The sequence below is a fragment of the Leptodactylus fuscus genome, chromosome 6, assembly GCF_031893055.1.
Source record: "Leptodactylus fuscus isolate aLepFus1 chromosome 6, aLepFus1.hap2, whole genome shotgun sequence".
Taxonomy (NCBI): domain Eukaryota; kingdom Metazoa; phylum Chordata; class Amphibia; order Anura; family Leptodactylidae; genus Leptodactylus; species Leptodactylus fuscus.
This window is the reverse complement of record NC_134270.1, coordinates 121,331,833-121,350,985: the sequence shown is the minus strand read 5'-3', so window position 1 is coordinate 121,350,985 and position 19,153 is coordinate 121,331,833. Positions and strand designations below refer to the sequence as shown.

The 19,153-nt window shown below is 39.8% G+C and overlaps 1 protein-coding gene across 2 annotated transcripts in view; it reads left to right on the top strand.

The window, feature by feature from the left end:
- The window catches only part of SLC4A1 (solute carrier family 4 member 1 (Diego blood group)), a 33,676-nt gene extending 14,893 nt beyond the window's left edge, over positions 1-18,783 (top strand). For both annotated transcript variants that reach the window (XM_075278268.1, XM_075278267.1), the window contains 17 exons: positions 45-124; positions 4,849-5,029; positions 5,104-5,239; positions 5,720-5,807; positions 6,652-6,718; positions 6,904-7,088; positions 7,194-7,389; positions 7,574-7,777; positions 8,121-8,269; positions 8,397-8,591; positions 9,555-9,722; positions 10,427-10,516; positions 10,601-10,767; positions 11,546-11,787; positions 14,964-15,133; positions 16,432-16,605; positions 17,804-18,783. In XM_075278268.1, the coding sequence (XP_075134369.1) occupies positions 45-124; positions 4,849-5,029; positions 5,104-5,239; positions 5,720-5,807; positions 6,652-6,718; positions 6,904-7,088; positions 7,194-7,389; positions 7,574-7,777; positions 8,121-8,269; positions 8,397-8,591; positions 9,555-9,722; positions 10,427-10,516; positions 10,601-10,767; positions 11,546-11,787; positions 14,964-15,133; positions 16,432-16,605; positions 17,804-17,884 (2,573 nt within the window). In that variant the 3' untranslated portion in view covers positions 17,885-18,783. The remainder of the gene's footprint in view (positions 1-44; positions 125-4,848; positions 5,030-5,103; positions 5,240-5,719; positions 5,808-6,651; positions 6,719-6,903; positions 7,089-7,193; positions 7,390-7,573; positions 7,778-8,120; positions 8,270-8,396; positions 8,592-9,554; positions 9,723-10,426; positions 10,517-10,600; positions 10,768-11,545; positions 11,788-14,963; positions 15,134-16,431; positions 16,606-17,803) is intronic.
- The last annotated feature ends 370 nt before the right edge of the window (positions 18,784-19,153 follow it).

The following is a 19,153-nucleotide window of genomic DNA, read 5'->3' as shown; positions in this document are numbered from 1 at the left end:
GTTTTGTGAAAAGGCATCTAATCCAAGAATTGTATCTCTTCTAGATTCACCTCCTGAAACTCCCATCGAGCTCTTTCCTCTTGCGGCTCCATCCTTTATCCCACCCAGTCGAGGAGCAGACGAGGTAAGACTTTCAGATACACTCATCCCTTTATGGCTGACGTCTATCATTGTGTCTATAGATTAATGTGAATAACACAATTCTATGTATTTAGCCTAAAGAAGTGTAAAATTTTGTGTTGACTTATTTCTTGATATAACATAGACCTCCGACTGCCCGGCCCTGACATAGTTAAAGTGAGAACTTAGAATACTAGTTAGAGTGGTGATACAAAAGGTACTTGAGGCAGCTCTAGTCGCATCCGGTTCATGGCCATCGGTGCTTTCACCTCTCTAAGTGAAATACAGATTAATTCCAGCTGTACATAACCACTTTCCAGAGAGTAACCGCAAAACCAAAATGTAATGAGTTTACAACGTGAAAACATGAGCGGCCTAGGGACTGGATGCAGCTATAGTGACATCTCGGTACATTGAGCATCACCAACCTTACAACAGAAGATCAATGAATAAAAACTGTACATTAAGTTCCTAAACTCGTTCTTGCATTTGCTCCAGGCCTGCAGTTCATAAGTTTACCTAATCTGGCCAGACAACCAACTCTGCTCTCTCCATCTAACAAACCTGTGAAAACCATCATGTCTAAATCCTTGTCTCGTAATACTTTTATGCGTTGCTATAACCTTTCTGTCATCCCTCTCCGTCACCTTTATGTAGGGTGTGTGTAGGAATGGCAATATGTTTACAGATAACACAGCTCCTTGTAGAGTCGTTCATCTTCTTTAGACAAGAGCCAGACCAGGCCGCCTGACTTCTGCAGGCACCAGCAGTTCTAGAGGAGTTAATTCTCTCCAGTAAGGCAGTTCCTACTTGCAGAAGCCTGGATGTCTTTGTCCTTTTAAAAATCTAGAAAGATGTAGCAGTGCCGGGTTTAGGACAAATTACGTAACAATGTCACATCAGTAATTTTCCATAGGACTGCAAGTTAACCTACTGTTACCTTCACCCAGAGTTACCACTGAACACACAAGAAACTTTTCAAGGTGAAAGCCAACTATAAATGATCTGGCTTGAATTCTCATTGGATTCTAGTATAAATTAGCTGTGCGATCCTAGAGCGCACCAGAGCACCTTGGACACCCCACAGACACTTCAGTAACTGGACTCTATCATAGAGAATTCTATGTAAAACTCCACTGATCTATGGCCCTCTTATTGGGGATGATTTAGAGGGGTATCCCCCTTAAATCACAAATCCAGCACTATGGCTGACCTATTTTTTTGTGGGGCAGTAAGGTTGACACATGAGATCTTTCTGCTGGTAAGAGCTTGGTACTCAAGAACAGATCTCAGGCTCTGCAGCCGATGTGTTTCTAAAAATAAGCTGCAAACATTGACACCAACGCATAGGATTGAGACAGTTTCCTATGGAAACTGTCAGCACATCGACTCTGCCTAAACTTATTAGAAGTGCAATTCACCTTTAAATTTTAGCATATGCTCAATCGGACCATAAGGGTCACAACAGCAGGAGATGAGTGTTCTGACTCTGTTGGCGAAAGTGACCTGTTCCAATGTGAGACTGCCTTATCAGGGGGTACACAAAGTAACCGTAGTAAAAACACCTCACCCCTAAATATTCTAGAAGTATAAGGGACTATGAATTACCTGGCAGACAGATCCTTGGACAAATGAGGAATAGGAGTGAACTTCAAGTCACCTCCTCTTTGTTTCTGTCTTTAGCAATAAATTTAATCCATAGTTAGCATGGATCAAGATTCTGTTCGTGTCAAATCTGTAATAGTCCCATATCTGCCATGTGCCCTTTATATTACTGCTGTCGGGCATCGCTACCTCTGCTCACCCTATATCTGCCGCTACCACTTTGTATTCTTGTATCACGGATACACATAGACCCAAGTCACTAGACCGTCCTGTGACGTGTTTCTTGGGACATCTGTTTTAAATTTCTGCTTACATTTCACATCTAGTTTACCTTGTGGAACTGTGAAAATATCAGAATACTTAGGTCGAAACTCATAGAAACCTGACCCACTGACTACTAACCAGTCTATTCAGTACATCGCTGTTTTACATTACATGTGCCCCCTGGCCAGAAAAATATGCCAAGGTCAAAAACCCTGTGCCCTGTATTGGGTCAATTAAAGTAAAAGTCGACCTTCAATCTGAGTCAAATCGATGCCATAACATGAATTGTCCATCTTTAAAGTAGACCATCCAACAGTTCTGTCACTTTTTTTTTTTTTTTTACTGATGTCCGCTCACTCCAATGTAGATCCTCAGACAATTCTATTAGTTTTATATATGTCCCCCCCCCACACCACCACCATTGCTGACACTGCAGCACATTTGGATGTGGAGGACTGTACTGTTCACCCAGATCTTCCTGGTGGAAGCATAGAATACTAGAGTTAGAAGACAATTATAATGCAATGTGCTCAGGTTTCCTCTGGTATTGCAACGTTGACACAAATGAGCATGAGCTGCGATACTGGACACTAGAGGAGCATCGCTTCTGCTGCCAATGGCGCACATCCCTTTAAGATCTCTATTAGTGATTGATTGTGTGCTGAATATTCAGCATTTTCACAGAAGGCAAAGATATGTCATCACAATAAAATTTCCAGTAAATGTGACCTTGATTTGTCCTCTTCTATTGGGTTGTAAAATTCCACAACGCTATGTTTTTTGCAACCCCTATGGGAACTGTAATTGTCACCTAACTTTCCCAGAAAAAGGTCAATTTTAGGCAGAATTCTATTAATTTCATGTCACCTTTGTCATACTATGTCATATGATCCTTAAAGGGGCTGTTTGCTTTAAGAGGCAGATTTTCAAATCCCCCTATGAGGTAAAAAACAAACAAACCCTGTCATTTGGGATCATTAAGATTTACTGGAGGAGAGAACAACTACCCTGACTCTGGAGGACCCAATGCGTTATATGGATGACCCACTGACTTCAATAGGCACCATGTAATGCTTCACTTCCACCATGGTGGCGCTGCAAGTGAACACTTGCTTTTATGTTTTCCTGCAAATTACATCTGATGAAGGGGGGGGGGGGGGTCCTATTGGCAAGGTAACTGGGGTTCATTTTATTTTCAGAGGACCCCTCTAACATAAAGGGATTGTTAAAAGTGAAGAACCCCTTAATAGAAACAATTTAGTAGAGTTGTAGTGTATGACACCGCTGTACACCTCACACCACCCGCATTACCACACATATAGGATAGTACGAACACATTGATTTTCAGGTTTAGCCAGAAAATCTGTGCACACTTACAACCTTCCTTCCCCCTGTCCTTTTCCAACACCACTTTGAATCTTGCATTAAAACACTAGTTATCTTACCAAGAATTTGCAGGGCACAGACTTTCTTCCCAATCTCTCTATTCTGATTCTCAAGGATCTATGGGTAAGATATGCAATGATGGAAGGGGATGAGGGGGGTGGAATGCTAAAGTGTGCGTAGCGTGTGCCATAATGACTTTATATAGACAAGTCATGTTTATATATACACAATTGATGGGGATGTTTATAGTAGTTATATGTATTGTCTATATACAGATATAAAAGCTTGGCGCGTAGTGTATGTACAATAAACAGTCATTGAATGATTCCTTATCATGTAGATCTATATCATTTAGGTTTGTAAATTACCTATTTTACTCATAATTTAATGTAAAGACACTAATATATATATATATATATATATATATATATATATATATTATTCAGATGTAGCAGAGCTAAATTTACATTGGTATGTATCGGATAGTTTATTAGTTGTACATTATGTCTTATGGAAATCTACAGAGTACACCCCCTAATAGCAAAAATGAGCTGTCAAACACAACACCAGTTCAGCACTGCTACATCTGTAAGTAGATACAGTTATGTCCGTATATTAGGAGATAAGCTGAGAAGAGGTGATCTGGATGCTTCTTTTCTTCATGTTCTTGTCAGGTTATTTTCTAAGACAAGGGTCCATAACTTTCTTGATCATCGTTCTCTCTAGTTTTTCTAGGTATGTGTTATGACCTGTGTGGAGGGTATTGTACTAAGGTCAGGATAATCTGTGAAATGACCTATTGGGATGTTGTATTCATGTATGTGTGTATATATATATATATATATATATATATATATATATATATATATATATATATATATTATTCTTAAATCTATAATTATAGGGATCCCTATGATTATTAAAACCTAATATTTATTGTTATAGTTAAAATATTAAGATATTAGCCCTGTAATTACCCTAGGCCCCAAAGCAAAACTCCCGCCTTAACAAATATGATCCGACAACTGTCCCTATTGACCCCCACTTAATTTTCCTCCAGACAGATGTTTCGTACCCATTTAGTGGTTGCTCTTCAGGGATTTGTTGGAGACAAGAAACACTGATAGTCCTGGCAGTGAACAGCTCAAATCTGATGTCAGGAGGAGCTTTGTGTCGTCTCACAGTCTCCAACAAATTCCCTGAACAGCACCTACTAACTGGGTATGAAACGCGTCAGGTTAGAATTAAATGGGGTTTAAGAGGGACAGCTGTGGAACTGTCCTTGTTATGTCTTGCTTTAGAGGCTGAACCTATACTTTGGTAAATGCCATTAAATTGTCTTCCTGGTCTATCTAGAGGATGAATGACTTTTCCATCCCCACTTCATAGCTATACCTTTTTCACTGTAACATGAATAGTATTATCCTTTTTAGATACAGAATGTGCAAATTTTTGACCTACTCTTTTCATTAGACTTACGTGGAGTTACAAGAGTTGGTCATGGATAACACCAATGAACTGCACTGGGTGGAGGCAGCCCGTTGGCTGAAGAATGAAGAAGACTACCAACAAGACTTAAAGCAATGGGGAAAACCCCATCTGTCCTACCTCACCTTTAATAGTCTTCTGGAGCTACGTCAGACCTTGAAAAATGGTGAGGGCTTATCCACTATTGAACTTTGAATAACAATGAATTGTACTCTCTCCTAAACACAGTTTTCTTTGCAGGAACCGTGATTCTTGACCTTGCTGAAAAGACTCTTCCAGGAATCGCTAGCCAAGTCGTTGACCAGTTGATTTATGAAGGGCATGTTAAGCCTGACAACAGAGAAGAAGTCCTGAGAGCTCTTCTACTTAGACACAGGTAATATTAAACACAGCCGATGCCATAATTCCTTCATGTATCATAGTGTCTCAATATATTGGATGGAAGGAGTAATTGTCAAGTTTAGTAAAAGATTCACATCAGCCTCATCTAACCAAGTCACATCTTATGTGAAATTGTGTAATTTTAAATTCTACCAAACCTCATGATAGAAAAGTCCCCTAAATAATGTCCTTAATGTATTACATTTAATGTACAAATAAAGAAGTAAGGAAAGGGCAACATGATGGCTCAGTGGTTAGCACTAGAGCCTTGCAGTGCTGGAGTCCTGGGTTCAAATCCTGCCAGAGACATCTGCAAGGAGTTCGTATGTTCTCCCCATGTTTGCGTGGATTTTCCTCCCATATTCTAAAGACTTACTGATAGGAAAAAATGTACATTGTGAGCCCTATATGGGGCTCACAATCTATAAATAAAATAAACAAGGATTTTAAGTGATAAGCGTCTCATTTTATTCAGCCGTCCTGATGAAGATGGATCTAAGGGAGACCCTGAAAGTGGACAAGCTCTTATGCATCAAGTAGAGATGAAAACTCTTTCAGAGAAGGTAAGAAAAGGTCACAGAGATCTGAAACATCACTCCAATAACTGGGCTTCAATGTAAAATATGTAGCCGGGCCCAAAACTCCATGTATTATTTATATTAAAGGGAGTCTACCACCTTTACCAAGCATTGTTAACGGGGAACACCGTATTACAGGGCGCATTATAGTAACAAACAACATACCTTTGTTATGTGTGTCTCTTTTGTAGATTTGGAGAAAGACAACTTTGAAATGTTATAGCCGAAGCTAACAAAACAATAGCCACCTACAGCTTTTATAGTACCCTTGGGTAGAGTGAGCTGCAGACATGGTCAACTTGTAACATGACCATTTACGGTACAAGAATTTGAAGAAATTCTTATCTACTGAGCAATAGACATACATCCAGACAAAACTACAGCTTGACCCTCCTGCAGTGTACAAGAAACATATAGAACCATGTCTTATCACATCAATAAGACACTATGATTTCATGCATGAACGAACATGTCCTATTATAGAGATAGACTCTCTTTAATGGTGTCTTATGTGGAAAAGAACCTTTGAATGGAAATAGAAGGGGTTTAAAGGGTGAACCAAATGACAGGTCTTGGTAAACCAGGTAAAAGGTTTTCTTCTATGTATGCCACTGAGCTCATCCCATTATCAGTTTACATTATCTGTCCTATTACAACATGTGCCCCCACACCTACATATTATGTTATATAATCTAGTGTCATCTAGATTGGAAAATTCATTTTCTTCTCATGAAGCCAATAGGGTTTTATATGAAAAAGATACAGTAACGCTTGTATTTCTACATTGAGCAAAATATATTTTTTTATTTTGTATCCTCAAACTTGATAGGAACCCCTAAAAGGACATTTGACAGAACAAGTACCAGAAAATGCAGAAGCCTCTGTGGTTATGATGGGTAAGTACATGTGCCGAGATGGATTCCCCTGTACATACGACTCAATAAATGGATTTGTAGACGTTTTGATTTCACTTACTATGTGGTTAATTGTTGGTTTTCTTTCTCTTTTTCACCACTTCCATGTACATAATACCATTCCTTCTTCAAGCTTCCTCTCATCCATACTCATTTCAACTCCACAGGTAGCGCTCCTTTCTTGGAAACTCCAACACTCTGTTTTGTGCGCCTCAAAGAAGCTGTTCTCCTTGAATCAGTCCTTGAAGTTTCCTTGCCTGTTAGGTTCCTCTTCATTATCCTTGGCCCTAAAGATAGCTACAAGAGCTACCATGAAGTTGGAAGGGCGGTGTCCACTATGATGGCTGAAAGGGTATGTAGTACTATAGGAGATGCTTATTTTGAGGCTGTCTCTAAGAACTGGCATTGGCTATTTACTTCTACTTACTGATCTTGGGTTCCTTATTTGGTTCCTCAGGTCTTCCGAACTGAAATGTACTTGGCTGGTGGGCGCCAAGATATCTTGCATGCTTTGGATGAGTTCTTAGATTGTAGTATCGTCTTGCCTCCCAGTGACTCTACCAATGAGCAGTTACTTAAGGAACTGCTACCGGTCCAACAAAATCTGCTGAGAAGGAGATATCAGGAAATTAAGGTGGTGCCAGGGCACAAAGGTAAGGGTCACATGTTGCACCTATAACATCACTAAATATCTGATTAAAGGAAAGTGAGTTGTCCACTTTAAATCTTTTCTTCATTTCCGATTTGTGTTCCTTTAATCAGAAGATACATTTTGCTTTTCCATTGGAGGAAATTTAAGTTGTTTGTTACTGATCTATCATCTCATGTATTCCATAGATGACAAACCAAAAGCAGAACCACCTGAAGATCCTTTGAAAAGAACCGGCAAGCCATTTGGGGGTCTTGTGCGTGACATCAAAAGGCGTTATCCAAAGTATCTCAGCGATATCAAAGATGCTCTTAACCCCCAGTGCCTGGCCGCTGTCATCTTCATCTACTTTGCTGCCCTTTCTCCTGCTATCACGTTTGGTGGCCTTATGGGTGAGTATATGTACTAACACCACAAAGTGCATATTCTACATTACCAGTTGAAGAGGGTTTTCTGGTTAGATATATTGAGGACATATTATAAGGATAAGTCATCAATATCATATTGGTGAGGGTCTTACACCTGGTATCTCCACCACTCAGATTTTCACATTACCCTCTATTATGGAAATCAACAGAGAGAACAGAGGTGGAACTATATTCTTAGTAGTTGAGAGAAGTCCCTTCAGCTCCACTCCCTTTCAAGTGATCCAGAGTTGTGGTTTTGTAGCTTCTCTATTAGTTCAGCTAGCAGTAAAGGCTTCACTATATAACATGTACTTTTTTTTTTTCTCAGCTCAGAAGACCAAATACTGGATGGGAGTTCCCGAACTTATGGTCTCCACAGCCATCCAAGGCATTGTCTTTTGTCTTCTGGGTGCTCAGCCTTTGCTCATTCTTGGATTCTCAGGACCTCTCCTTGTGTTTGAAGAATCTTTCTTTAATGTAAGTTTTGATTTCCATCCTTGGATGTTAGTATACAGTTATACAATTTTGGAAAACACCTATGCCATCCACCAACAAATTTGTATAAGTTTCTTTAGAGAGAAAGTTATATTATCTTGTCTTTCAGTTCTGTGAAGGTCAAGGCATCGAATACATTGTGGCACGTGTTTGGATTGGATTCTGGTTGATTCTCATTGTTGTCCTGGTGGTGGCCTTTGAAGGCAGTTTCCTGGTCCGTTTCATATCCCGATATACACAGGAGATCTTCGCCTTTCTTATCTCGCTTATCTTCATTTACGAGACATTTTCTAATTTGGCCAAGGTAAGTATTGATGATGATGGAAAGCCAAGCAAATCTGCAGTAGGTTTTATAAATGATCAGATACATGGAGCTAACTTCCATTGGTCCATCATAATTTGATGTTACTTTGGACATGGATTGATTCCCAGTAGATAGGGCCTAGTTAGACTAATAGTATGATCTATGTCCAGTTCACCATATTAGGGCTCAGTGGTCCTGGCTGGGAGGCTACTTGCTAATCATTTTACAATGAAGACCAAGGAGTAGTAAGCTCTGTCATTAAATCAAGCTCCTTCCCTTTTGGTATCTCACCTGAAAATGGAGCTAACCAAGTGGTAAAAGACCGTTTGTCTGCTAGATTTCTGCAATACTAATGACAATGGTCTATGGCTTTAACAAAATGTTTTAATAACTAGTAATTAAAATGGTGTCCTCTATGAATAAGACCTCTTTTTTTACAAGGGTCCCTGGATGATTTATTTGATCATATATTGTATCCCTGCCAGGACCACCAATATTGAGCTGTGACATGCACTCGGACAGCAAGTGTTTAGTTCTCCTGCAATGCCACCTCAGGTGGAATGAGACATAATGTCCATTATAGAGGACCTCTCACCAGTTCTCAAAAGCATGTCTCATCTCATGAGCATTTTGATGGTTTACTTTAGCCAAATACCAGCAACTGCTTATGTAAGTTAGGGTATATTAGCCAAATGGGCAGTAACATTGTGATTTCCCTAAGGGCAGTGCCTCTGTGCGCTGGGTGTCATGTAGTGTTATCGTTCATTCGGCTTGCATAACCTAATCTGCATCAACATTAAGAGCTTATACCTCTGGATTGACTGAACCACCAAAATGCCAAGAGTGACAGCACCTATGAGGTGGGGCTTATTACTATTTATTATATTACCATCATCATATGGGCACTCTGTTTCTTTAGGGTGTGTGTGTATATATTTATATTGTATTTGCATTTTATTTCAGATTTTCTTCGCTCATCCACTCAAGGCTCATTACAATGAATCGACTGTTCATATTCCAAGTGAACCCCAGCCGAACACTGCTCTCCTGTCATTGGTGCTGATGTCTGGAGCTTTCTTCATTGCTTACTTCCTGCGTCAGTTCAAGAACAGCAGCTTCTTCCCTGGAAAAGTAAAAATTTTTGTTGTCCTGATAAATTTTGTATAATATGTCAAGGGCTTTCACAGAAGGAGACCTATATATAAAATTGAAAATGGTCAGAAATGTGACTCTTCTCAATCGGGAATACAAGGGTCTTTTGTTCTTGTGATTGTGGGAACCCCAGTGCGCCCCCCCCCCAAATTTGATAAGTTGTAAATTCGTTCCACCCCTTTAACTCAAAGTATGATAGAGATGTGGTAAGTCCTTTATTCTAGATAGGCTTGCTAGAATTTTTCTCAAACTGTTTTCAGAAGGTGGAAATGTAATTCATTGTTATAGCTATGGATCTAACTGCCCTATGAGTTGTTCGCAGCTTCACTTACATTTAGGGCCCAGGTGACCCACCATCATTCCCTTAGCTATTGCCTCTATGGAGGCTGTCACTCAGGGAGGCAAGTTTCCTCCCTTTGTTTTCTAAAGTCACTTTGCCACTTTATGGTACCAGGGCTGCTCTTTTCAGAGTGGGTGTTCAGCTATATATACTTATGTTAGAGGCAAGCACAAAACTAAGCTATTCCATAATATAAATATGCCTCCCTTTATTGATATATAGGGTACTACAATATACTGTACATTCTGAGTGGATGTCATCATTAGGACATTCCAGATGAGACCCACATGAAAGTCACTGGCCACACTCATTCCACTGCTAACCTTCAATATTCACTTTACAGCTTCGTCGTATCATTGGAGATTTCGGTGTCCCTATAGCAATCCTCATCATGGTGACAATTGACTTTTTAATCAAAGATACATACACAAAGGTCAGTTGACTCTCATCACTATAACAGATTATATATAACCTCTTCATACACACTACTTACATATTTGTTTTTATTGATTTTCAGAAACTTGCCCTCCCCAAAGGTATTAGTGTCTCCCGTCCTGCAGACCGTGATTGGTTCATCTCACCCATGGGGCTACGTAATCCTTTCCCTATCGGGATGATGTTTGGCTGTGGTATCCCAGCAGTACTAGTCTTCATCCTGATCTTTATGGAATCTCAGATTACCACGTAAGCATTTTTCATAACTATACATGTCTGGTTTTTCTGTCCGCTTGAAAAGTCGGACATCTTTACATGCGGACAGTAAAGGAAGGACACGGAGTGCAAAAGAACGCACCCAATCGCCATTTAAATGAATGACAGGTGTCACGGACACAGCTAGTGCCAGATTTTGAGCGGACACTACCTGTCGGACACAGACGGTAGTGTGAATGCCCCCTAATTCTTTATATAAACCCATATTTTTGTATCATGTTCTGTATTGTCAGTGGTCAATGCCAAATAAATGACTGTGACCAGTGTTGTACCTAAAATCTTGAGGGCCCCTGTGCAATCTTTTGTCCAGGCCCCCTACCTCATTGCTACAGTGAATTCTTGATAGTGATGGTTATGGGTGCTAAGGAATTTAAGCAACCTTAGTGTGGTTAGGGTAATCTGTGGGTCTCCTTGGATTATGGGCCAGATGGAAGATGCAATGTCAATACTGATGCCAGTGTTTATGGGTCCCTTAAGGCTCCTGGGCCCTGGTGCAACTGCACCCCCTCTAGTTATCCCCTAACTGTGACAAAATTTTGTTCATAATTGAAGGGTTTTGCTTTGTGTCATGGGCTATGTCTCCTATTACAGCTTAGTCCCATTCACTTCACACAAGTTCTAGATTTACACTGCTGCTGGTCAAAACTACCATAGATCCTTGAATAGTATTTATGCATACAGAAAGGTTATCATCTTTTCTACAGTATGTATAATACACTTGTTCAGTTTCTGACTTTGCTTTATTTTTCAGGCTTATCGTCAGCAAACCGGAAAGAAAAGCCGTGAAAGGTTCTGGATTCCACTTGGATCTTCTGCTGATTGTGGGCATGGGGGGCATATGTGCACTTTTTGGAATGCCCTGGCTAAGTGCCACCACAGTCCGTACAGTCAGCCATGCCAATGCTCTTACTGTCATGTCCAAGGGAGGAAAACCTGAAATAGAGCGGGTTATTGAGCAACGTATCAGTGGTCTGCTGGTGGCTGTTCTTGTTGGTATGTATGTTTCTGTCCATATGAATATTTATATGCTCCAAATACATAATTCTTCAGCTGAGAGGTCAGAGATGGAGCAATGGTCTTAGTGGAGCTCTAAGAAGATGTCACAGTTGAATAGATATAGTTATTGAACACTGGCTCACACATTTTTTTTTTTTTAGAACAAAAGTCTAGATCCTCTATACAACAGGGGTGCCATCTCTTTAAGGATTGCCCTAATATCTGGAAGCAAGAGTACAATAACACTTATTACATGAAATGTTTGGGTTGGTAAAGTAGAGGCTCTGTAGTCCTAAGCCTTACTTCCTCCTCGCTACTAAGGCTGGGTTCACACTGCTGTAGGTGGCCGACAGCTAGTGTCCATAGCTAATGTCCGCTCAAGATTTTAGTAACGGACACTAGCTGTCGGCCACCTGGGGTAAATCTCTTGCTGGTTGGGTGCACACTCTGAGCAGGCTTCAGGAGTCTCATAGCATTAAAGGCAGTAACTCTGCACACAAAGCCTACTTCCTATTGGTGATAAAACTTATTATTACACTGAGAATATACAAACCCCATATAGATGTCGCTCTGGACTGGCTTTGAGCCTAGAATAACAGCAGTGCATGCCAACAGTGCTAATAACCACCATTAGTGCCACCATGCTGCCCACACAGAAGAGACATAGGACTCATGGAGAAACACAAGCTGCAGGGCATTAGCACAGGAGCAGTGATGGTTCTCCATTCGAAAGGTCTATGTACCCCCCCCCCCTCCCCCAACCACTACCACCAACTGTTACAAGTAGGTGTAGCAATCAGAGGTCTTGAAACCCTCGAGCTTCTGGTAAAGTATATAACAGGGCCCCATACCTATTATGTGCCATTTTTAATATTGTTACATGGAGCATAGGGGCCTTCATGTCCCTCTTGGGCATCAGGGCTGAATGTGGCTGCTATCCCTGAGTGGCCTTACTAAAATAATGCTTTTCTCTATAAGTAAGGAAGTGTCCACATCTTTGTTGTGTAATCTCTTATTCTGGTCAGTTGTAGGAGTAGAAGGATGGATTAAATATCTAATCATGGATAACAAAGGATCTTGAGGGACGCCTGTTCAGTATCTGCTGTAAAATAGTTTGTTGGGTACCCACAATTTTAGATGGACTCTGTGGCAGACAGACTCATATGTGAGTGTAGCCATTGGTCAATACCCCATGTAATAAAAATAACACTTAATGGGTTGTCTCAATAAGACAACTACTTTCCAGGTACCCTGTTAGTTCATTTGGATGTTGGAAGCCCCTATCTGGGGCATCCCCCTCTATTAGCCAGGGACTAGCTTTATAAAGGTGTTTTTAAGGGTTTGGACTTGGGTCTTTACAGCCAGCAGGGAAACTCATTCATCTAACTAAAAATGCCCTTGCCATCAATGACCAAGCAATTGGGGACATGTGCCAAATGCCAAGGAGTGCCGACAAGCCACTCTGTCTTGACTAGGGTATTTAACCAAAGATTTTAAGTCATAAGATGTGTACCCAAAACTGAAAATAATTCAAAATTGAATGGGTTTAGTACTCTTAAAAAATAACTCTTATTAATCTCAATTTAAAAACTTGAGACAAACACCTCTAACAATAGGTGCTTTTAACATAACTGGGCTACATAGGACGACGGTTGCAAAAGACAAGGTGTAGTGCGGTGTAAAATAGACCACTAAAGGTAAACCCCTTCCTACCCGTCTAGTCCTGACCTCACACCACCTATATATGAGCTAGGTGGATACCATCAACTCAACCAAAGTTTCTAAGCACTATGGTCCTTAATCACAAGCTCCAGATGTCTGAATTCTGAGTGGCTGTTGTAGGCAGCAAGACCGCCGCTTGTAATACATGTACATGTATATAAATGAAGTGCACACTACAAGCATATGAGCGAAATATCTGTAGTCCTGTGTATATAACATCTACATATCCTTACCCACATGTGTGCACTACCCAGCAGTATCCACTTTCTGTACCATCCTCATAATGTCATAAATCACATCCTGTCCATTGCTACAAAGCAGTGACCTCCTGTCCTCACATTTCATTGCCTCTGACAACAAACAAGATGAGCCGGCATTGACCCTGGGGGTAAATATAGTGGAAATATAGCAACAAGGATGGGGGAGGATAGAGAAAAATGGGTCAGACACTGAAATGAAGGACAGAGAATATGAGATGCATACAGGAGGAAGGCCATAGCCACACATACATAGAATGATGAACAAAACTTGCTGTTACTTCGAGTAATGTAATACAGCGTAATATAAGAACATTTTTTTTAATAAAAATCTTGTGTAAAAAAAAATGCACTGATATTTCAGAGATAAATATAACAATTTTTAAGATTATAGTCTACAAATTCCGACATTCAAATAAAAAGCTATGGCCAGCAAGACACACTAGCCAATATACAGTATGCACCCTTGTGTTATACCCGACATATGTATACATGTATCAGCTGATCAAAGTCTATGGCAGAACTGTTCAGGAATTGTATATCCGCATTTGTCCATTTGATGATGCTATATCTGGTTCTGATATGTATGAGGTGCTTAGCCTTTCATTTAGACCTCCTTCCAGTTTTAAGCCTCCTGCACACAACCATGTGCATTGTCAGTATACTAGACATGGGTTTCACAGCTAGCAAACTGACCCATTCATCTCTATGGCCCCATAAACACAAAAGTGTATTTTTACAGGCCAGTGTATGGGGCCGTGAGCCTGGGGTAAAACTCAGCACAGGTCCTATTCCTGTCTGTTTTGCGGCCTGTGCTCACTGACATCAGTGAATAGGCCAGTGGAGGCATGGGTGGTATACAGATGTCATCCATGTGCCGTTTCATTATGGCCTGGCTACACAGTCATGTACATATGGCCTAAGATGTGACATGTACATATGTTGTATGTATTGGTATTTTCTGCATGGTTGCACTCAGTACATGACTCCATATATAACAAAAACTAATAGAATGTAACTTATCATTGTAAAATATTTACATAATGTGATATAAAGTAACAAAATGGAATATACTGTAACTGTCAGGTTCAGACTGGCCTTATCCCCGAGTACTAGAGGATCTATCTGGTGAGTTGTAATACTGCTGCCATACTGAGCAATTCTCATCTGTTTTTTGTTTTTTTTTCTCTACAGGTGTCTCCATACTGATGGAACCAGTTCTGTCTCTTATTCCACTGGCTGTTTTGTTTGGTATTTTCTTATACATGGGTGTCACCTCACTTAATGGAATACAACTTTTCGATCGCGTCCTACTCACCTTAAAACCACCAAAATATCACCCCAAAGAACCCTATGTAACACGGGTGAGTGATGGCGGGAGAACATTTTCTAGACTTGTATAGTGGATAATCCCCTCTATATGAAAATACCAGTATTCCCAGGGGACATGATAAATAGGGGTGGGGCTCTGTTACAGACTTTTCATTAGATAGCTTCACAATATGCATCTGACCATGGATGGTGATCAAAATTGCTAATGGCAGTAGACAAAGGCATAACAATGAAGCAGGGAATAGAATCTCTTTAATGAAATCTCCCAATTGTCTATCATTGGGAAAACTCAATTTAACTAAGCATATATTTACATAGCTTTTAGAAAGGCTATTCCAGACATACCTTTTATTTGTTAATCATCTCATCTGTTTTTGAATTAGCCTGTGTTTATTGATATGCCAACAACGAGCCCCAGAAGTTCAGTGAGCACTGTCTGCTGTGTGTAAACAGGGGGGAGGATTCTGCTGCTGATGAGAACTCATCAGCCTCCCTGCTCTCACCTCCCCCCGTGTACAAATATCACTCAGTGCTCACTGAGACTTCTAGTGCTCCGAGGTGGCTAATTAGCAGATCAATAAAAGCAGGCTAATTCAAAAACAGTTGAGAGGATTAACAAATAAAAGGTATGTGTGTAATAGCCTTTCTAAAGGCTATGCAAATATATGCTTAGGTAAAAATTAGTTTTCCTAATAATAGAATACCTTTAAGGCTGGTATTTTAGGAACCAGTCTAAATTGAGGAACATCCAGTGTCAATGGGAGAACGGATTAAGAAGCTCTGGATCAGCCTCAGATGTTTTGGTTCCTGCCCCTCGGTCGGTAAACGTGGCAAGTAAGGCGTAGATAGATCAATGTGATGCATTTATGGCACAAGGTGCACCACAACTACTCTCATCTAAACCAATATTTTTTTTTTAATGTAGACTGTGAGCCCCATATAGGGATCACAATGTACATCCCCCCCCCCCCCAAATTTAAGTATGTCTTTGTAGAAAGGGAGGAAATGCATGCAAACACGGGAAGAACATACAAACTCCTTGCAGATGTTGTTCCTGGCAGGTTCGAACCTAGGACTCCAGCGCTACAAGGCTGTGCTAACCACTGAGCCACCGTTTTGCCCCTTAAACCAATTTTCTAGCAGACGGAATAGAAAATTTCTCCCAATAAGTAAAAATATAGAAGGTGGTTGGACATCATATGTAACATTGGCGATTAAAGGGGATGTTTCTTTTTTCCCCCCAGAGGCACCACTAGAGGGGAAAGAGAGTTTAGCACCATGCTGCTGTATGGACAGTGGTAATGATATGCTTTATTTTTTTTTTTTGCAGGTTAAGACTTGGCGTATGCACGTATTCACACTGATTCAGGTGATATGCCTGGCTGCTTTGTTTGTTATTATGTTCACTCCTGCATCACTGGCTCTTCCTTTTGTCCTCATCCTCACCGTACCAGTCCGCATCTATATCCTGCCTCGTATCTTCACAAGCTTGGAGCTCAAATGTGTAAGTATTCAAGGACGTCTAAATTGTATAATGAGCAAAAGGTATTAAAAGTATTCACCTTTTTCGTCACCGAGTAACACTGTGTCTATAGTTGGGGTTACGCATGTCTTTTAGAATTACATTATATAATTTTGACCACAACCACACAGCACTATAACCATCTTTGTGAGCAGCTTTGTGTTGTGGCTCTCCACAATGGCAAAATACAAAACTGTTCAGTATAGTCATGATATGGATTCTTCTTGGCGCCATTGTTAGTAGTCTTCACTGCCACCTTTACATTACACATGGTGAAACAATACTGATTTACATACATAGAGGCTAAAAACAGAGGAGAGCATTTTCACCTATGTCAACATCATAGTTTGCCTGTAGCCAAAACTTGCCTTGGTCATATGTATATGCTTAGCACCAGCAAAAACTATCAGGTTTATGTATCCCTGTTGACATGCTTAGAGACCAAAGGGACATTCACTGGGCCACCATATGTTGGTGTACTGGGGGGAAAAGTATGAAATAGCATAAATGTTATTTAATACACCAGTATCTAGTAATGAAACATTTTACTGTGCAGTATGTTTTTTAGCAGCTATTTGAGAGCCTGATGCCATTGTATGACACCCATGATACATATATGATATCGGGTATATGTTGGGAGCTTTCCTCAGCATTCACTATATTTCCCAGAAGCGTATGCAGGTGTAAGGAGGGTTCAACCAGATATTATGCGCAGATATGTGTATGGCTGGCTTAAGCCATGCGTCTGTAGACTCCCATCCTATCTTCTATTGACCCAACTTTATCTCTGAAGATTATACAAAATTACAACAGCAAGATGGATGTTGTTGTCCTTAGCATATAGATGCAAGCACATCTACATGTAGATGGATAAATTGAAGCTTCTTGGCCCTAATGCAAAATTTGAGCCCCCCACTTACTATGTACCAAGTATAATACTGGTGTCGGGTTGTAGAGAGGCCCTTGGATCCCTTCAAGATCCAGAGCTTACTAGTATTTGCTAGGTTTTGCACCCCCTATTCCTTTGCCTAAATGGCCTTGTAGTTGTTGATGCAGGTTTACTCACCGTTTAGCCTCAGAAATCTCAAAATCGTCTGTGACCATTGACTTATATTCTGCTTATATATGAATGCTTACCATCACGGTCACTGTACTCATACGTGCCTTTAATATCCTTTAGCTTGACGCAGATGGTGCATCAGTAAGTCTGGAAGAAGAAGAAGGCCAAGACGTCTACGATGAAGTTCAGATGCCTGTTTAACCCAGCCGAATATCTAGAAATTTAGAACATACATAATGCTGCCATTATAAATAACATATTATAGGAACATAGTCTTTTGCTAAAAGACCAGCTGTAGAACCAATGGGATCATGTGATACAAGTATTGAGAACCTCCGCGTTCTCCTGCCATAACTATGCAACTTATTTTCTGACCATGAATGTTTTTTAAGATGTTTTTTAGTGCACTGTTTTCCAAAGAAAATAGTTTTAGCTTTTTACAAATTCCTTTTTATCACTTTCTTATTGAAAATACTCTTATTAACTTAGAGGCCTTACGAGATTAGAAAAAACATGGCTGCTTTGTCTGAAACCGCTCCTGTATTGTCAATAGGATGCTTCCAGTTTTGCAACGGACATAAGTTTCTAGAAAAACATGGCCATTAAAAAAAAAAAAAAAAAAAAAAATCTATTTAGTTATAATTTTACCTTTTCAGTCATTTCTCTGCTTTTAGTTTTAACTTAAAGGAACAACGTGCAAAAAAAAAAATTAAAAAAAAATCCACTGTTATGCCTAATACAGGGTGTCTAGGGTTAGGGCATGACACAGGGAGACCAAAAAAGAAACTTTATGCTCCACCCCCCTCGATGCCCAATACCAGGCATAACACAGTAGTTCAGTTCTGTCTAGAGATTTCCTTTAAGGCTAATTCGCTTTGCTTTATGAAAAATAAAAATAAAAATCTGTAAATATGCTTAAAAATAATATATTAGGTATAATTAATAATATTTTCCTCTCCAGAACAAAGCCTGTTTAATAATGAACTGAAGATAACAAAGTATTTTAAAAATGATCGCAAAAAAACACACACAAAAAAACCCAGAATCTTTATTTGAACGTAAGGAATGTGGTGTTTGAATAAATTGAATCATCCATTTTGTATTTTGTTTATGTGTTTTTCGTAAGAGAAATGTTTTATTGGCAATTTGATGCTTTGCAGAACTGGATATTATAATATCTGAAAAATTATTTTATATAAATAATTAAATATATTACTAAAACCTCTATGTTCTTTCTCTTTTTATTTATTTTTTTTAACCCATTCCCGCCGATGGCATTTTTTTGATTTTCGTTTTTGACTCCCCTCCTTCTAAACCCCATAACTTTTTTTATTTCTCCGCTCCCAGAGCCATATGAGGTCTTAATTTTTGCGGGACAAATTTTTCTTCATGATGCCACCATTAGTTATTCTATATAATGTACTGGGAAGCTGGAAAAAAATTCAGAATGGGGTGGATTTGAAGAAAAAA